Source organism: Lichenostomus cassidix, chromosome 1, assembly GCF_008360975.1.
Source record: "Lichenostomus cassidix isolate B80296 chromosome 1, HeHo_3.0, whole genome shotgun sequence".
NCBI classification, from domain to species: Eukaryota; Metazoa; Chordata; class Aves; order Passeriformes; family Meliphagidae; genus Lichenostomus; species Lichenostomus cassidix.
The window spans coordinates 18,043,747-18,055,971 of NC_139479.1; the positions used below are offsets into that span (position 1 = coordinate 18,043,747).

The 12,225-nt window shown below is 41.3% G+C and overlaps 1 protein-coding gene across 2 annotated transcripts in view; it reads right to left on the bottom strand.

The window, feature by feature from the left end:
- The window catches only part of FRMPD4 (FERM and PDZ domain containing 4), a 298,010-nt gene that overhangs the window by 43,984 nt on the left and 241,801 nt on the right, over positions 1 to 12,225 (bottom strand). The window contains exon 1 of one of the 2 annotated variants that reach the window (XM_085052137.1): positions 4,234 to 4,329. The exons of the other annotated variant lie outside the window; for it this stretch is intronic. Within the exon in view, the coding sequence (XP_084908263.1) occupies positions 4,234 to 4,250 (17 nt within the window). The 5' untranslated portion in view covers positions 4,251 to 4,329. Of the gene's footprint in view, positions 1 to 4,233; positions 4,330 to 12,225 lie in introns of those variants that run through there. 2 annotated transcript variants of the gene reach the window in all.

Sequence of the window (12,225 nt, forward strand, 5' to 3'; positions counted from 1 at the left end):
GGCACAGCCCTATCCCGGCACAGCTCTGGCCCGGCACAGCCCTGGTCCGGCACAGCCCTATCCCGGCACAGCTCTGGCCCGGCACAGCTCTGGCCCGGCACAGCCCTATCCCGGCACAGCTCTGGCCCGGCACAGCCCTATCCCGGCACAGCCCTATCCCGGCACACCCCTATCCCGGCAAAGCTCTGGCCCGGCACAGCCCCATCCCGGCACAGCTCTGCCCCGGCACAGCCCTATCCCGGCACAGCCCTATCCCGGCACAGCTCTGGACCGCCAGGCATCGCTGCGCTGCCGAGTCAAGCGATTATGTGACACAAAGCAGCGAAGTGAGTGGAGCCGCCTCACGCAAGCCGTCTGTAAGCACAAGCCGCGGTGGCGAGGGGCGAGGGCACAGCACCGTGCTGCTCTGAGCCAGCCTGTCAATGACCATTCCCCTGGGCACAGCGCGGGCTGCACTCGCTGCCGGCAGCTCTGGGACGGAGCACAGAGACACTCAGCCGTGAGGTGCAAACGGGCCGAGCGGAGAGGTTGCTACAAGAGGCTCTGTCGGTCCAGCCAGCACGACCAGCCACCCCCTGCAGCCATCCAAACAGGAGATGGCCCTCGAGCTGTCTCAGGGCATGAGGCACCACAGCTCAAAGCTTCTCTACATGCTTTCTGAAATTGTGGAGAGCAGCAAACAGCTTCTCCCACCCTCAGCATGGCTACGGGTAGCTAATTTGGGTTAAAGGCCCAATTTTAAACAGTTGGAGCTCATAGAGACAAATTTTCAATCAGGTGTGAGAGAAGTTTTATTGTTCAGAAATCACCCTGGCCTGTCATACACACAAACAGAACAGGCTCTGTGGGCTGCACAGGGGGTTTTAGGCACCTTGACTCCACTACCTGGGCTTCGGATGCTGCAGGACTTGCCCTTGTAGTCTGAGCCAGCTCATGGTATGCTGCATAAAACATATCCTATATTAGCCATGTAAACAAAGCCACCAAGTTTGAAAAGTATGCAATTTGAAGGTGTCCTTCTTACAGAATAAGTCCTATAAAGAACAACCTTTGGGATCTGCAGTTTTCTTCTCTTGGATGAACATCTCATTCTCCTCTTGAACAGTCTGTACTTCTGTTTCATCCATAGTATGTTGAGGACTTCAATTTAAAGCTAGTTCATGAACTTTAGGCATCACAAATATCCCTCACTTCAGCTGCAATCATGAGATAAGCACAAAAAAAAAGGGCTTCAAAAATCTGCTTTGCTTGTACACACTGAAAACAATCTATCTGTGTAAGAATAAATTCCTTGTTCCAAGGACGTGCATTAAAATTCAGTTCTCAGTGGGGACATAGCAGCGGATTTAGCATGCAAGGATATGTGTTCTTTAAAGGCTATATGTCAAACCTCAAGATTAAAAATAGACTTGTCAAAATTGAATCTGATGGAAATCACTGTAACTGTATCTCTGTGTTCCAATGGACATAATATTCTTCATTATGTAGTCACATAGTAATTATTTTAAGTCTAATTAGACTGCAAATGTGATTTTTTAAAAACAAATTAAATAATTATTTTAAAATTACATTTACTGCTAATGCAAAGTGCAAGATTATAAGTATTGGCTGGAAGATTCTTCACATCTACAAGTCAGTAGTTTTTTGCATACATGTCAAAGTCAGGAGAATGGTTATGAGTCCATCCTCAGGTATAATTTGGCAATTAGGTCAGCAAAAAGAGGATGAGAGTAAGAGGAAGATCTAAACAGAGAGGTCACAGGACACTGATGATGCATTTTCATCACCTTCAGGCCTAATTAGACACCAAACTGCCCACGTGCATTAATTCCTTATGTCACACATGGCAAGAGAATAATGAAACTGATGAAAAATAGTTCAAATTTATTAATCTGTGACTCTACAGAAAATAATCCAACTACTAGAAATCTCTTAAACCTTGCAAATCCGTTTTAAAATTTGGGTTTTTTTTACTTGCAATATACTTTTCATTTCCTAATTCTGTCCTATCCTAACTAAAAGATAACCTCAGGGCAAAAGCTCTTCATCTACAAAGGATCAACAGCCACAAAAGCATATAAAGAAAAGAAGCAGGGGAGAGAAGCATGTTTATAGAATCAGAGTCTCAAAGCTAATCATTAAAATGAAAAGTGGAGGAGGGAGATCAGAGAGACTTGAGAGGATTTGTTTATTTTCCTCCCTCTACCCTCTCCTCAGCTGCAGCTTCCCAAGAATTGTTCAAAGTTCATACCTTCCCTGTGGCTCTTCTAAAGATCTGAACTCCAAAAGGAAAGTTTCAGGAAGGTCACCTGTGGAGGGGATCTTTTCCCCTCAAAATCTAAGTTCACCATTTGAACAACATACTATTCATGTTTTTAAAGGCAATTATAAACCATACACTCTCCTAGTCCTTTGATTCATCCATTCATTGACACCAAATACCTAACTTTTGCTTTGCTGTTCTGCGTGCTGCTGTTGCCAATATCATTAACCTATTCAGTCAGCCTGATACACCTCAAAGTTCTGGAATATGTGGTGGTGACTTTGTACTTCCCTCACAGTGCTACTGCTGCCACCTTGCATGTGGAAGCAGTGCCTCACATGAGCAGAGGCCTGAAGACCTCTGTCTTCTGTCCATGGGCAAAAAATTCCAGGTGTCCCAAAGGCTATGTGTATTTCAATGGCTTGCACAACGAAGTCATTGGTTGCACAAAGCCAGCCATGGGAGATGCTTATTTATCCCTGCAGCTGTGTGACACCAGCCTTAGACCTGCCACTGCTTTTGTCTCACTCCCAAAGGGCTGGCTCTTGGAGAGGCAACGAAAGCAATGTCAAGCTCCCTCAGCTGCCTCCCTGAGCTCACGATGAGGAGCATGGAAGAAGAGATGACTCCTCTCCAACCTGCAATCTTTTCTTCCCATGTCCTAGGCTGGGGAATACTCCAGTTACTTCACATGCCATTTACTGCCTGCTAATTATTAAGAAGTAATTTGGAAAATTATACGACTCTGGAAACCTGAGAGTCCTTCCTCTTTTTAGAATAAGGGTAAGATCCACACACAGTCATTCCCATTCCAAGGGAAATGGAAAGACAATGACCAGTTTGTGGTTTCCATTGAAGAATCCATATCATCTATATTCATTAAAGAGGTCTTTGATTATGTGTGCAGGCAATGATGGGAAAATTGAAGGGAAGAACTTACAGACCCACCAGGTTCTTACTGTTCTGCCTTTTAAAGAAAATTCAGGACTGTTAGGGAAAGTGCAGTAAACATGAAGAGAGGGGAAAAAAATGCTTATGCTTTTTCTAATTAAAGGGGTTGTAGAAACAAATCTTCCCCAAGAAAGAATATTCTGTACACAAGTCATTGTGTGGTCTCTCTGACCTTTCTCTGAAACAATTGAAGATGAGTCTATCAAATACAACACTTAGCAGTAAAGGATTTTGGATCTGTTTTGGCTTGGCAGTTCCTAAATGGTTGTTTTCCCCTTCCAAGTGATTAATTGTTTTCATAAAAGCTTCTGATAATGTTCACATTCAGAGGTTACCCAGTACAGACAGTACTGACATTTTTTGTTGACATTTGCTACTCATCAAAATTATCCTGAACTTCAGCACTGAGGTATCTGTTATATGGAATGTAACTGTAAGTTCTGAACATAATGAACTCTCTCTGCACAAAGTGCTCAGTTCAGGAAAGAAAATGAGTTCACTGCAAACCACATTACAATACATGCTGTAAAGAAAGGTGCTATCAATTAACTACATATTTTGTTTTACTTATTGAAGTTTTATTTTAATAGGTCAGAATTTGAAACAGGGAGACATTTCTGATTCAGCCTGCTTTGTATTTTCATCTCTTAACACTACTGACATCTGGAAAATTAAACTAACAAACTTAAGGAAAGTAAAAACAGAAACATGAAAAGCTATGAAATTCGATTTCAAAAGCTTTCCCATTATTACAGAAAAGAGGGTAGTGATGATGCAGATAAAGGTACTTACTACAATCCATCAGATAAATGGTTAAACTGCACGTAAGACTTGTGATGAACAGGATGAAGACAAAAGTAACAGAGATGTGGCAAAGGCACAATCACCCTTTCCTCCTCCTCTAACCTCTTTTCATAATAAAACAGCCTCAGGGAAAAGAAGATGCACTGATTTGTATCAGAAACTTTATCTCAGTGCTGTCAAACTCATGCATTAAATAATGGTGTATCAAAGCCTACCGTGACTTCAAAGCCATGACGTTAGCTATGATAAACTTCTATCTTCTGTTCTTTCATTTTTGGTCTTTCTGAGTTCATGATTTTATGCTTTCTGCAGTCAACAGGACCATTCTCTTCCACTTTAACTACACTGGGACTTTTGTCCATTCACGTGAATACCGCACCTCATTAAAAAGTAACTAACAGTTTAATTTGGACTCATTAAATAAACATAAAGAAAGGACTTTGAACTGCCAGATTTTTTTTTCAGCTCCTACATTAAAAAAAAATCCACTCTTTTTTTTTCTGTTGTAGCTAGCAAGTGATGTTGAATGGTGTTGATAACTATGATAACTCTGCTGCAGCCCATGAGCCTCTGCATCCTGGCACAGAGATGCTGATGTGAAATTGCTCCAAACATGAGCTGATGTAGTGACAAAATGGTAGGAAAGTCAGTACACAGACCATTGTGCTGAAACGCAGAAAAATTACCAACATTTTTAACCTCTGTATTTTACAGGCTGGGGAATGAACAGATCAAGAGTAGCCCTGCCAAGAAGGACGTGGGGGGCTGTGGATGAGAGGCTGGACATGACCTGGCAATGTGGACTTGTAGCCCAGAAAGCCAAATGTGTGCTGGGCTGCATCAAAAGCAGCATGGCCAGCAGGGCAAGGGAGGGAATTCTGCCCCTCTGCTCTTGTGGAGAGCTGCATCCAGCTCTGGGATCCCCAGCACAGGAAGGACTTTGACCTGTTAGAGCAAATCCAGAGGAGGCCACCAAGATGATCAGAGGGATGGAGCACCTCTCTTATGGGAAAAGCTGAGAGAATTGGGTTTGTTCAGCCTGGAGAAAAGAAGGCTTTGGGGTGACCTAATTGCAGTCTTCCAGCTCCACCTGAAGGGAGCCTACAGGAAAGATGGAAACTTTCTTGGAAGGGCATGTAGTGACAGGACAAGGGGCAATGCCTTCAAACTGGAAGAGAGTAGGTTTAGACTAGATATGTGGAAGAAATTCTTTACTGTGAGGGTGGTGAGACACTGGAACAGGTTGCCCAGGCAAGTTGTAGACGTCCCATCCCTGGAAGTGTTCAAGGCCAGGTTGTATAGAGCTTTGAGCACACTGGTCTAGTGGTAAGATGTCCCTGTCCATGGTGGGGGAGGTTGGAACTGGATCATCTCTAAGGTCCCTTCCAACCCAGGCCATTCTGTGATTCTGTGATTTATTTACAGCTGTAATCTGTTTTTATTTCTGCAGACAGAAAACCTAATGCTCTAAAACTCCTCCAGTGCTCTAAAATCTCCTCCCCTCTATGGTTTTGTTTGGCAATACCTTAAAAATGGGTCTGGCCTGCTTGCAACATCCAATGTTCATGTTGTGTTTTCTGAAATAAGACCAAACAGTGGTAGGCATAGAGTTTCACAGAAGGGAGAGTGATGGGAAAGTGAATGGAGAGAATTAGGGGAAGTGATGGGAAATGGACCTGCAGAGGCTAGCATGGGTTGTCAGCCCATGGAAATGGCATGTCACAAAGCCACCCCTTGAATTACCCTAGATCAAACAGGGAAATATTGTATTTAAGTGTGTTATTCCGCTATTTGTCAGCTATGTCTTAATATTAGCAGGCTGCAAGTAGAGCCGCTACAATCAGTCTATGGAGTAATTAATAAACAGTCTGACCCAAACCCCACTGAAATTCATAAAAATACTACCATCATCTTCAGCAGGCTTTGGATCAGACTCATTTTGCTGGAGGATGAACATTGCTCTATAGTTCCCAGAAAAATGTTGCACAGGCAGCAAAGCAACACCTTTCCTGTCACATTTAAAATATCTTTGTCAAATTTTCCCTTAACAAAGCCTTAAGCAGAAAGCCAAACCTGAGTATTTCGAGAAGCAGGAGTATGTATTTTAGAGTGTATAGTTAAGGACACATCATTTATAGGTTCAAAATACAAAATACTCATCCTGTTCAGAGCTGTCCCTAAACAAAAAACCCCAGGCATTATTCTTTGTGCCAGCAAAAAGAAATCCACCATCTATCTTTGGTAGACAAAAAACAGTTAATTCAAAAGGCTGTAGAATTGCTTTATTTGCACTTGACTGCTTAACTCACAGGAGTTTTAACATATGTGGCATTGGCAGGATAGGGTGAAACAACACTATCACTATATCATGCTTAGTAATTGTAAAATGCTGTGTTTTATAGCTCCATTTACAATAATAAGAGTTTTGCTGAACAACTATCATTACAAATGTCTTTATACATTAGGCTAGTCATAAAAGTCCATTTTTATAATGGTCTTACCTTCTTTGAAATAACAAAACAGTCCATTGGTGGTGCACTATGAGCACCTACTGGGAAATTCATGGTATCCTGCCTCATGCATCAGATATCTAAGTGAACAGCCTTGACAAGAGTGGTTTTTTTCTCCTCATTGTTAATGACATACATGCAAAAGTACAATAATTATTCTGAAGCAGCAGCTGAAAGAAAAACTCTCATGGAGATACTGGTAATCTGTCATGAGGAGAGTACTGTGAAGACAGCAGACAATTCAAAATCCAAACATTCTTTGCTTGAGACAATTTAACTGTTCAAAAGCATCTATCAAATACTTGTACAAGCACACATTAGAATAGTTTCCTTAAGTTTATTGTTTAGTCAATAGACTGTGATTTCTGTGGAATATATGAAGTGGAAGATGAATATATTTTAAAAATGTGCAGTAGACTAGCTATTCGAAGAAGCCAGTGCACACTGCCCGTTGGTAAAACATCATCTTTCTAATCAAGGGATTAGGAGGAATAAATCCCTACTGTAAATAAACTGTTGCTTAAATAAAAACTAAGTTTTAGACCAGTAAATCCTATCAGATTAAGGCAGTTGTGCCATAAGCTTCACCAGAGTACAACCAAACAAAATTATTACTTCTTCCTACTGGTTCTCACATTCAGAGCTATAATTGCCAAAACAGAATTTCAGCACAGAAAAAAAAATTAGTACTGAAATACACTGTAAACCGTGTATATTCAGCATTGTGTACCAGAAAAACAGCTCCGTGTCATACTGTATTTGTCTTCCACTCAAAAAACAGGTCATGAGCTCCAGTGAAATAACACACACCTCAGAAAACCAAAAACCAAACAAAACACCAATCAAATAAAAGAAAGAAAGTAAAAAAGAAAAGAGACAAGTCATGTCACCCATAGCATCAATATCTGAGGCTGCAAGTCAGAAGACATCCAGCTGTGGGGACGCCTTTGAAAGGCTCTGTGCAGCAGTAAGTGCACGTAGACAGAACACAGCCACGGGTGACAGTGAGCAAGAGCCCAAGAGCAGAAATTTACTGCTGTAAGAGAGGGCTACTCACTTTTCCACCTTCCTGGAAAAGTCACATCTTCCCAGAAAGGGCTGATAGTCCCAAGGGAGTAAGCAGTTTCTTCAACTCCTTAAAGTCCAGATTCAGGTATGAGACAGAGCAGTCTTACTGCTTGATGCACTCACAGATCCAAGACCAACACACAACTTGTATCTGACCTCATCCAAACACAAACTTCCTGGCTAAGTGGTTTTAGTAGATGTTTTGTGAGGGCCTTATGTTATGCTTGAGCTATAGCACATCTTTCTAAACAGATACAAGATCATAATTTAAAGACTTGAAATGATAAGGAATGACCACAGCTCTGTCTCTCCATCTCTCACAGTGTTTTTAGCTGTGGCTTCTTAGGACTGGACTTTTTTACCAAGCTGAAAAGGTACCTGCTATCCCAGTTTGTCCTTGTTCAGATAAACCTGTCATGATCTGTCCTGCAATAACTTAACTAGGCTGAGTTTCTTATGACTCTCATAAAAGGGGAAACTTGCGGCTAATTTTTGCTGCTCTTCCCAAACTGCGTCCAATTACCAGCACACTTTCAGGAACGGACGGCACTGCAGACCTTCTATGGTTATATATAAAATTTATATTGCCTCCCTACTCCCACTTGATATTCTTATCCTTTTTATATCCATTTTATATTCATTCTATTAGCTACAATGTACTGCTCTGAAAGGTCAGATTCAATGAATTATTTAATGCAATGGCGAGCTGAGGCACAAAATGCTGCAGTCTCTTGCTAGTTTCACCCTAGGCTGAGCTTCATTATGTGAGCCAAGGGGATCCAGAGAGGAATGGTCTCGATACCAGCTTTAATCCACTTGCTCTGAGCAACAGGCACAGTCACCCTGCCCTTCACCTTGGTCAGGCTTCTGAAGCAAAGTTTTTACTACCAGAGGCCATATTCAACACCCTACATTGGGAAATAGCACCTCCCTTGTAATACCAGCAGACGACTTTCAAAGCTCCTTTCCCTCAATTTCTGAACTTCTGAAATTTGACCAGCTATTGCCACATGACAGTGGTTCCATCAGCTAGAAGTGGGAAGAGCCAGCATAAGGTTATTACAATGGCAACACAGCTAACTACAAGGTGTCAGGCATCACAGGATTTCTTTGAGCTTGCACCAAATGCTGTGCATCATCAACAGATCTCAAGGATGTGAGCCCACAAAGGCCAGACTGTGCAAGACTGCCATACCCCAGCCCAAATGCACAACAGACAGCAGGACTGTGCACTGCACATATCAGCCTAGGTGCCCTGCATGTAACCTTCTCCCATAATCTCCTCAGTCACCTCCCTTTTCCCATTGTTGGCCTTTCTTAATTGATCCTACAGTCCCACTCCCCAAAGGCCCCTCTGCACCATGCCCATGGAGCCTCTCAACACAGGATCTGGAGAGTGTGCCCTGCAGGTCCTGGGCTTCAACACTCAACCAAGATGTGCTTCCGATTGTGTAGAAGCTGAACGCTGCACTTCCAGAGCACAGTGCTGTGGGCTGGAGTGAGATGAGGATGAGTACATGGCCCCTGTCTGGATGGCAGACACAGTGTTTGGTCTATGGCCCAAAAGAAACATGGACAGCAGGTCAAGAGAGGTGATTCTGCTTCTCTGCTCTGCTCTTGTGAGACCCAACCTGCAGCTCTGCATCCAGCTCCGTGGTCCCAAGCACAGGAAAGACATGGACCTCTTGGAGCAGTGCAGAGGGAGTCACAAAAATGATCAGAGGGCTGGAGCACCTCTGCTATGAAGACAAAATGAGAGAATTGGGATTGTTCAGGCTGAAGAGGAGAAGGTTCCAGGGAGACCCTATAGCACCTTCCAGTAAATTAAAGAAGGCCTCTAAGAAAGATGGGGACCAACTTTTTAGTTGGGTCTGCTGTAATAGGATAAGAGATTTTACAATAAAACAAGAGATGTTTAGAATACAAGGAAGAAATTCTTTACAGTCAGGGTGGTGAGGCACTGAAACGTTGTCCAGAGAAGCAATGGATGCCCCATTCCTGGCAGTGTTCAAGTTCAGATTGGAAGGAGCTCTAAGCAACTTGATCTAGTGGAAGATGTCCCTGCCCATTGCAGGGAGGTTGAAACTAGCTGATCTTTAAGGTGACTTCCAACACAAACTGTTCTATGACGTGCTTATTTTGTCATCCTGAAGTACCAATTTTGCCATGAGCTCCAGCTCTGCCCTCCTGAACTCCTGAGCATCTCACAGGAAATGGAGTTCCAGCTATTGCTGCCTTACTTACAAAAGCCTCATGACATCAACAGCCTCCTCTGTGGGTGAGGCAATCTCCAAAGGGATTAAATTAAGCGCATTACATAACTTTCGCAAAACGCATGCAGCATATTTGTTTGCTTGTCTGTCTGTCTGTCTGTCTATCTCCATAGGTAACCTGTATTTGCTATGAACCCCATACAACTAGTAATACCCGTAAAACTGTATATGTTATGAAAATCCCTTATGTCCACATCTTTCTCTATTGTAACGTGTATTTCCCTTGTAAAACAGAAATGAAACATGATTTTTTTCTACTGGAGAGAATCACAATGACATGACAGAACTTGCACCTTTTATTTATCACTTTTAGGTAGAGATAAAGGAAATGTTTCAAAGAAATATTTTAAAACTGTTTAGCAACTATCATTGTAACAGGTTGGCTGTACAAGCCATGTAAAATTTCATTACAAGATTTTGGGTTAAATGAGCTGCAGAACCTCAGGATCTTGTTTCTAAGTAACACATACATGCCAAATCAATTATAATAGAGCTTTGTGAATCATATTCCTCTCTCTCTCTCTCTGCACATACATGAATATGTGTTGTAAATGCCTACATATAAAAGGAGAGTACATACCGCATGCTTACAGCATGTTATTTGTCCAATAAACAGCCCTAAAGACTTACATTAGCAAACTGTATCCTCAGTCTATATACCTGTGAGCATAAATGCAAACTCCTCTTTCTCCAGGAAAAACATGGTTGCAAAAGTGTCTGCTGAATTTTCTTTCTCTCTCATGTGACAATATGTGGTACAGCTCCTTCCTTAAACCCATGGCAGTTTGTATGAATAATTAATGAACTCAAGATATCTGCTGGATGCTGAAACATGACTATAATTGGTGTAGAACACTGAGAAATTGTTTTGATACTTTTTAGGAGGAAAAGGAAGAAGTATCTTTACAAACGCAGTTGTCCTAATATTTAATTAAAGACTTTGAACACAAATAGAATTTCAGATTAAATGCAGAACAAAAGGGTATTTCTGGTCACAAAAGTATAATTTCCATGTAAAATTAAGCAGTAAGGAGAATGACACAAGATAAAGAATTAAAAAGAAACTGGACTGCAAACTCAATTAATGAACTGTTTTAATTTTTTACTGTCTTCCAATATGGAGAGTTTTTGCTATTACTCTTGATAAACTCAGGCAGATGATATTTTCCTTTTAAGTCTCTGGCACACAGTAATGACACATAGAAAATAATATTGAGCAGAAAAGACGATGTATGGAATGAAGATTTCTGTGTAATGACTAAACCTCATGACTCTTATGGTTTTTATGAAATACAGATGACCTAAAGGATTTTAAACTGCTGTAGCAACCAATTTTCTTCTACAAAACAACTGCCTTTTTCACATAGTGCTTTCTGAGTAACAAACCTGCTGAAAAGCTGAAGTGATCAGCATAAAACAGGTAAGTTCCATGATAGAAGACGACAAGACCTTTGCCTCTCCTGGAGTCTTGTTTGATTCATAAGCTGAACAAATGTGGTTTTAACTAAACCTCCAATCAAACTGAATTACTTTATTTAACAATATAGACAGTAGACTGCAGGGATTTTCCCTTGTGCAGTAAGTAAAATATATGAAGCTTTTGTCTGCATGAGGAGGAATAGGAGCTAAAAGAACAATTAACTTTTCAGCACATAATATGTAAGAAATATGTCTTTGGGGAAACGTAGGTTGATGGCAATCTGGTTTTATCTCTGCAGTCTCTCCTTTGGTATTTGCAGGCTCTAGTTTGATATTTTAACTTCTTGGTTTCTCAGAACCTGCTTCTTTTTTTCTCAGACAAAGCCAAAGCAAGACTAAGATCAACATCATTTGGAAGTCACCTGCTTTGAAACACATGATTCGTCTTTCCTCCCTTCCTGTTGATGCTTTCAAGAGGTCTGTGAAGGCTTGGTTGTAAAAAGTCAAGCAAAAAGTCAAACAGAAAATGACGTCTAGGGGAAAAAGCCTAAAAAAGCTAAAGCAGAAGATAAAATTCTTCTCTTACACTACTTTTCGTGTGTTGTCTGTAATAAATTACAGATGATCAATTGTCACATCAGAAATCAGGGAAAAGCTGACTAATAAATCCCAGGGAAATCTATCACATTAGGCTGCCTTTTGAAGCACTCAATGTTTTTAAAAGTGAATTTATTTTTAGCTGGTTTTATTTTCTACTAGTTTCTACTAGTTTCTACTAGTTTTTGCCTCAGATTAATGAGAAACTGTCTTTCTCCTTTGACGTTCCACTGCAACCCAGAGTTATCCCAATCAGTGGTAATATTTAACTGAAGAATCTCGCTTTGGGGACTAATGACTCAGAATATGTAAAACTGTTCTCTTTCCCTTTTAACTAACC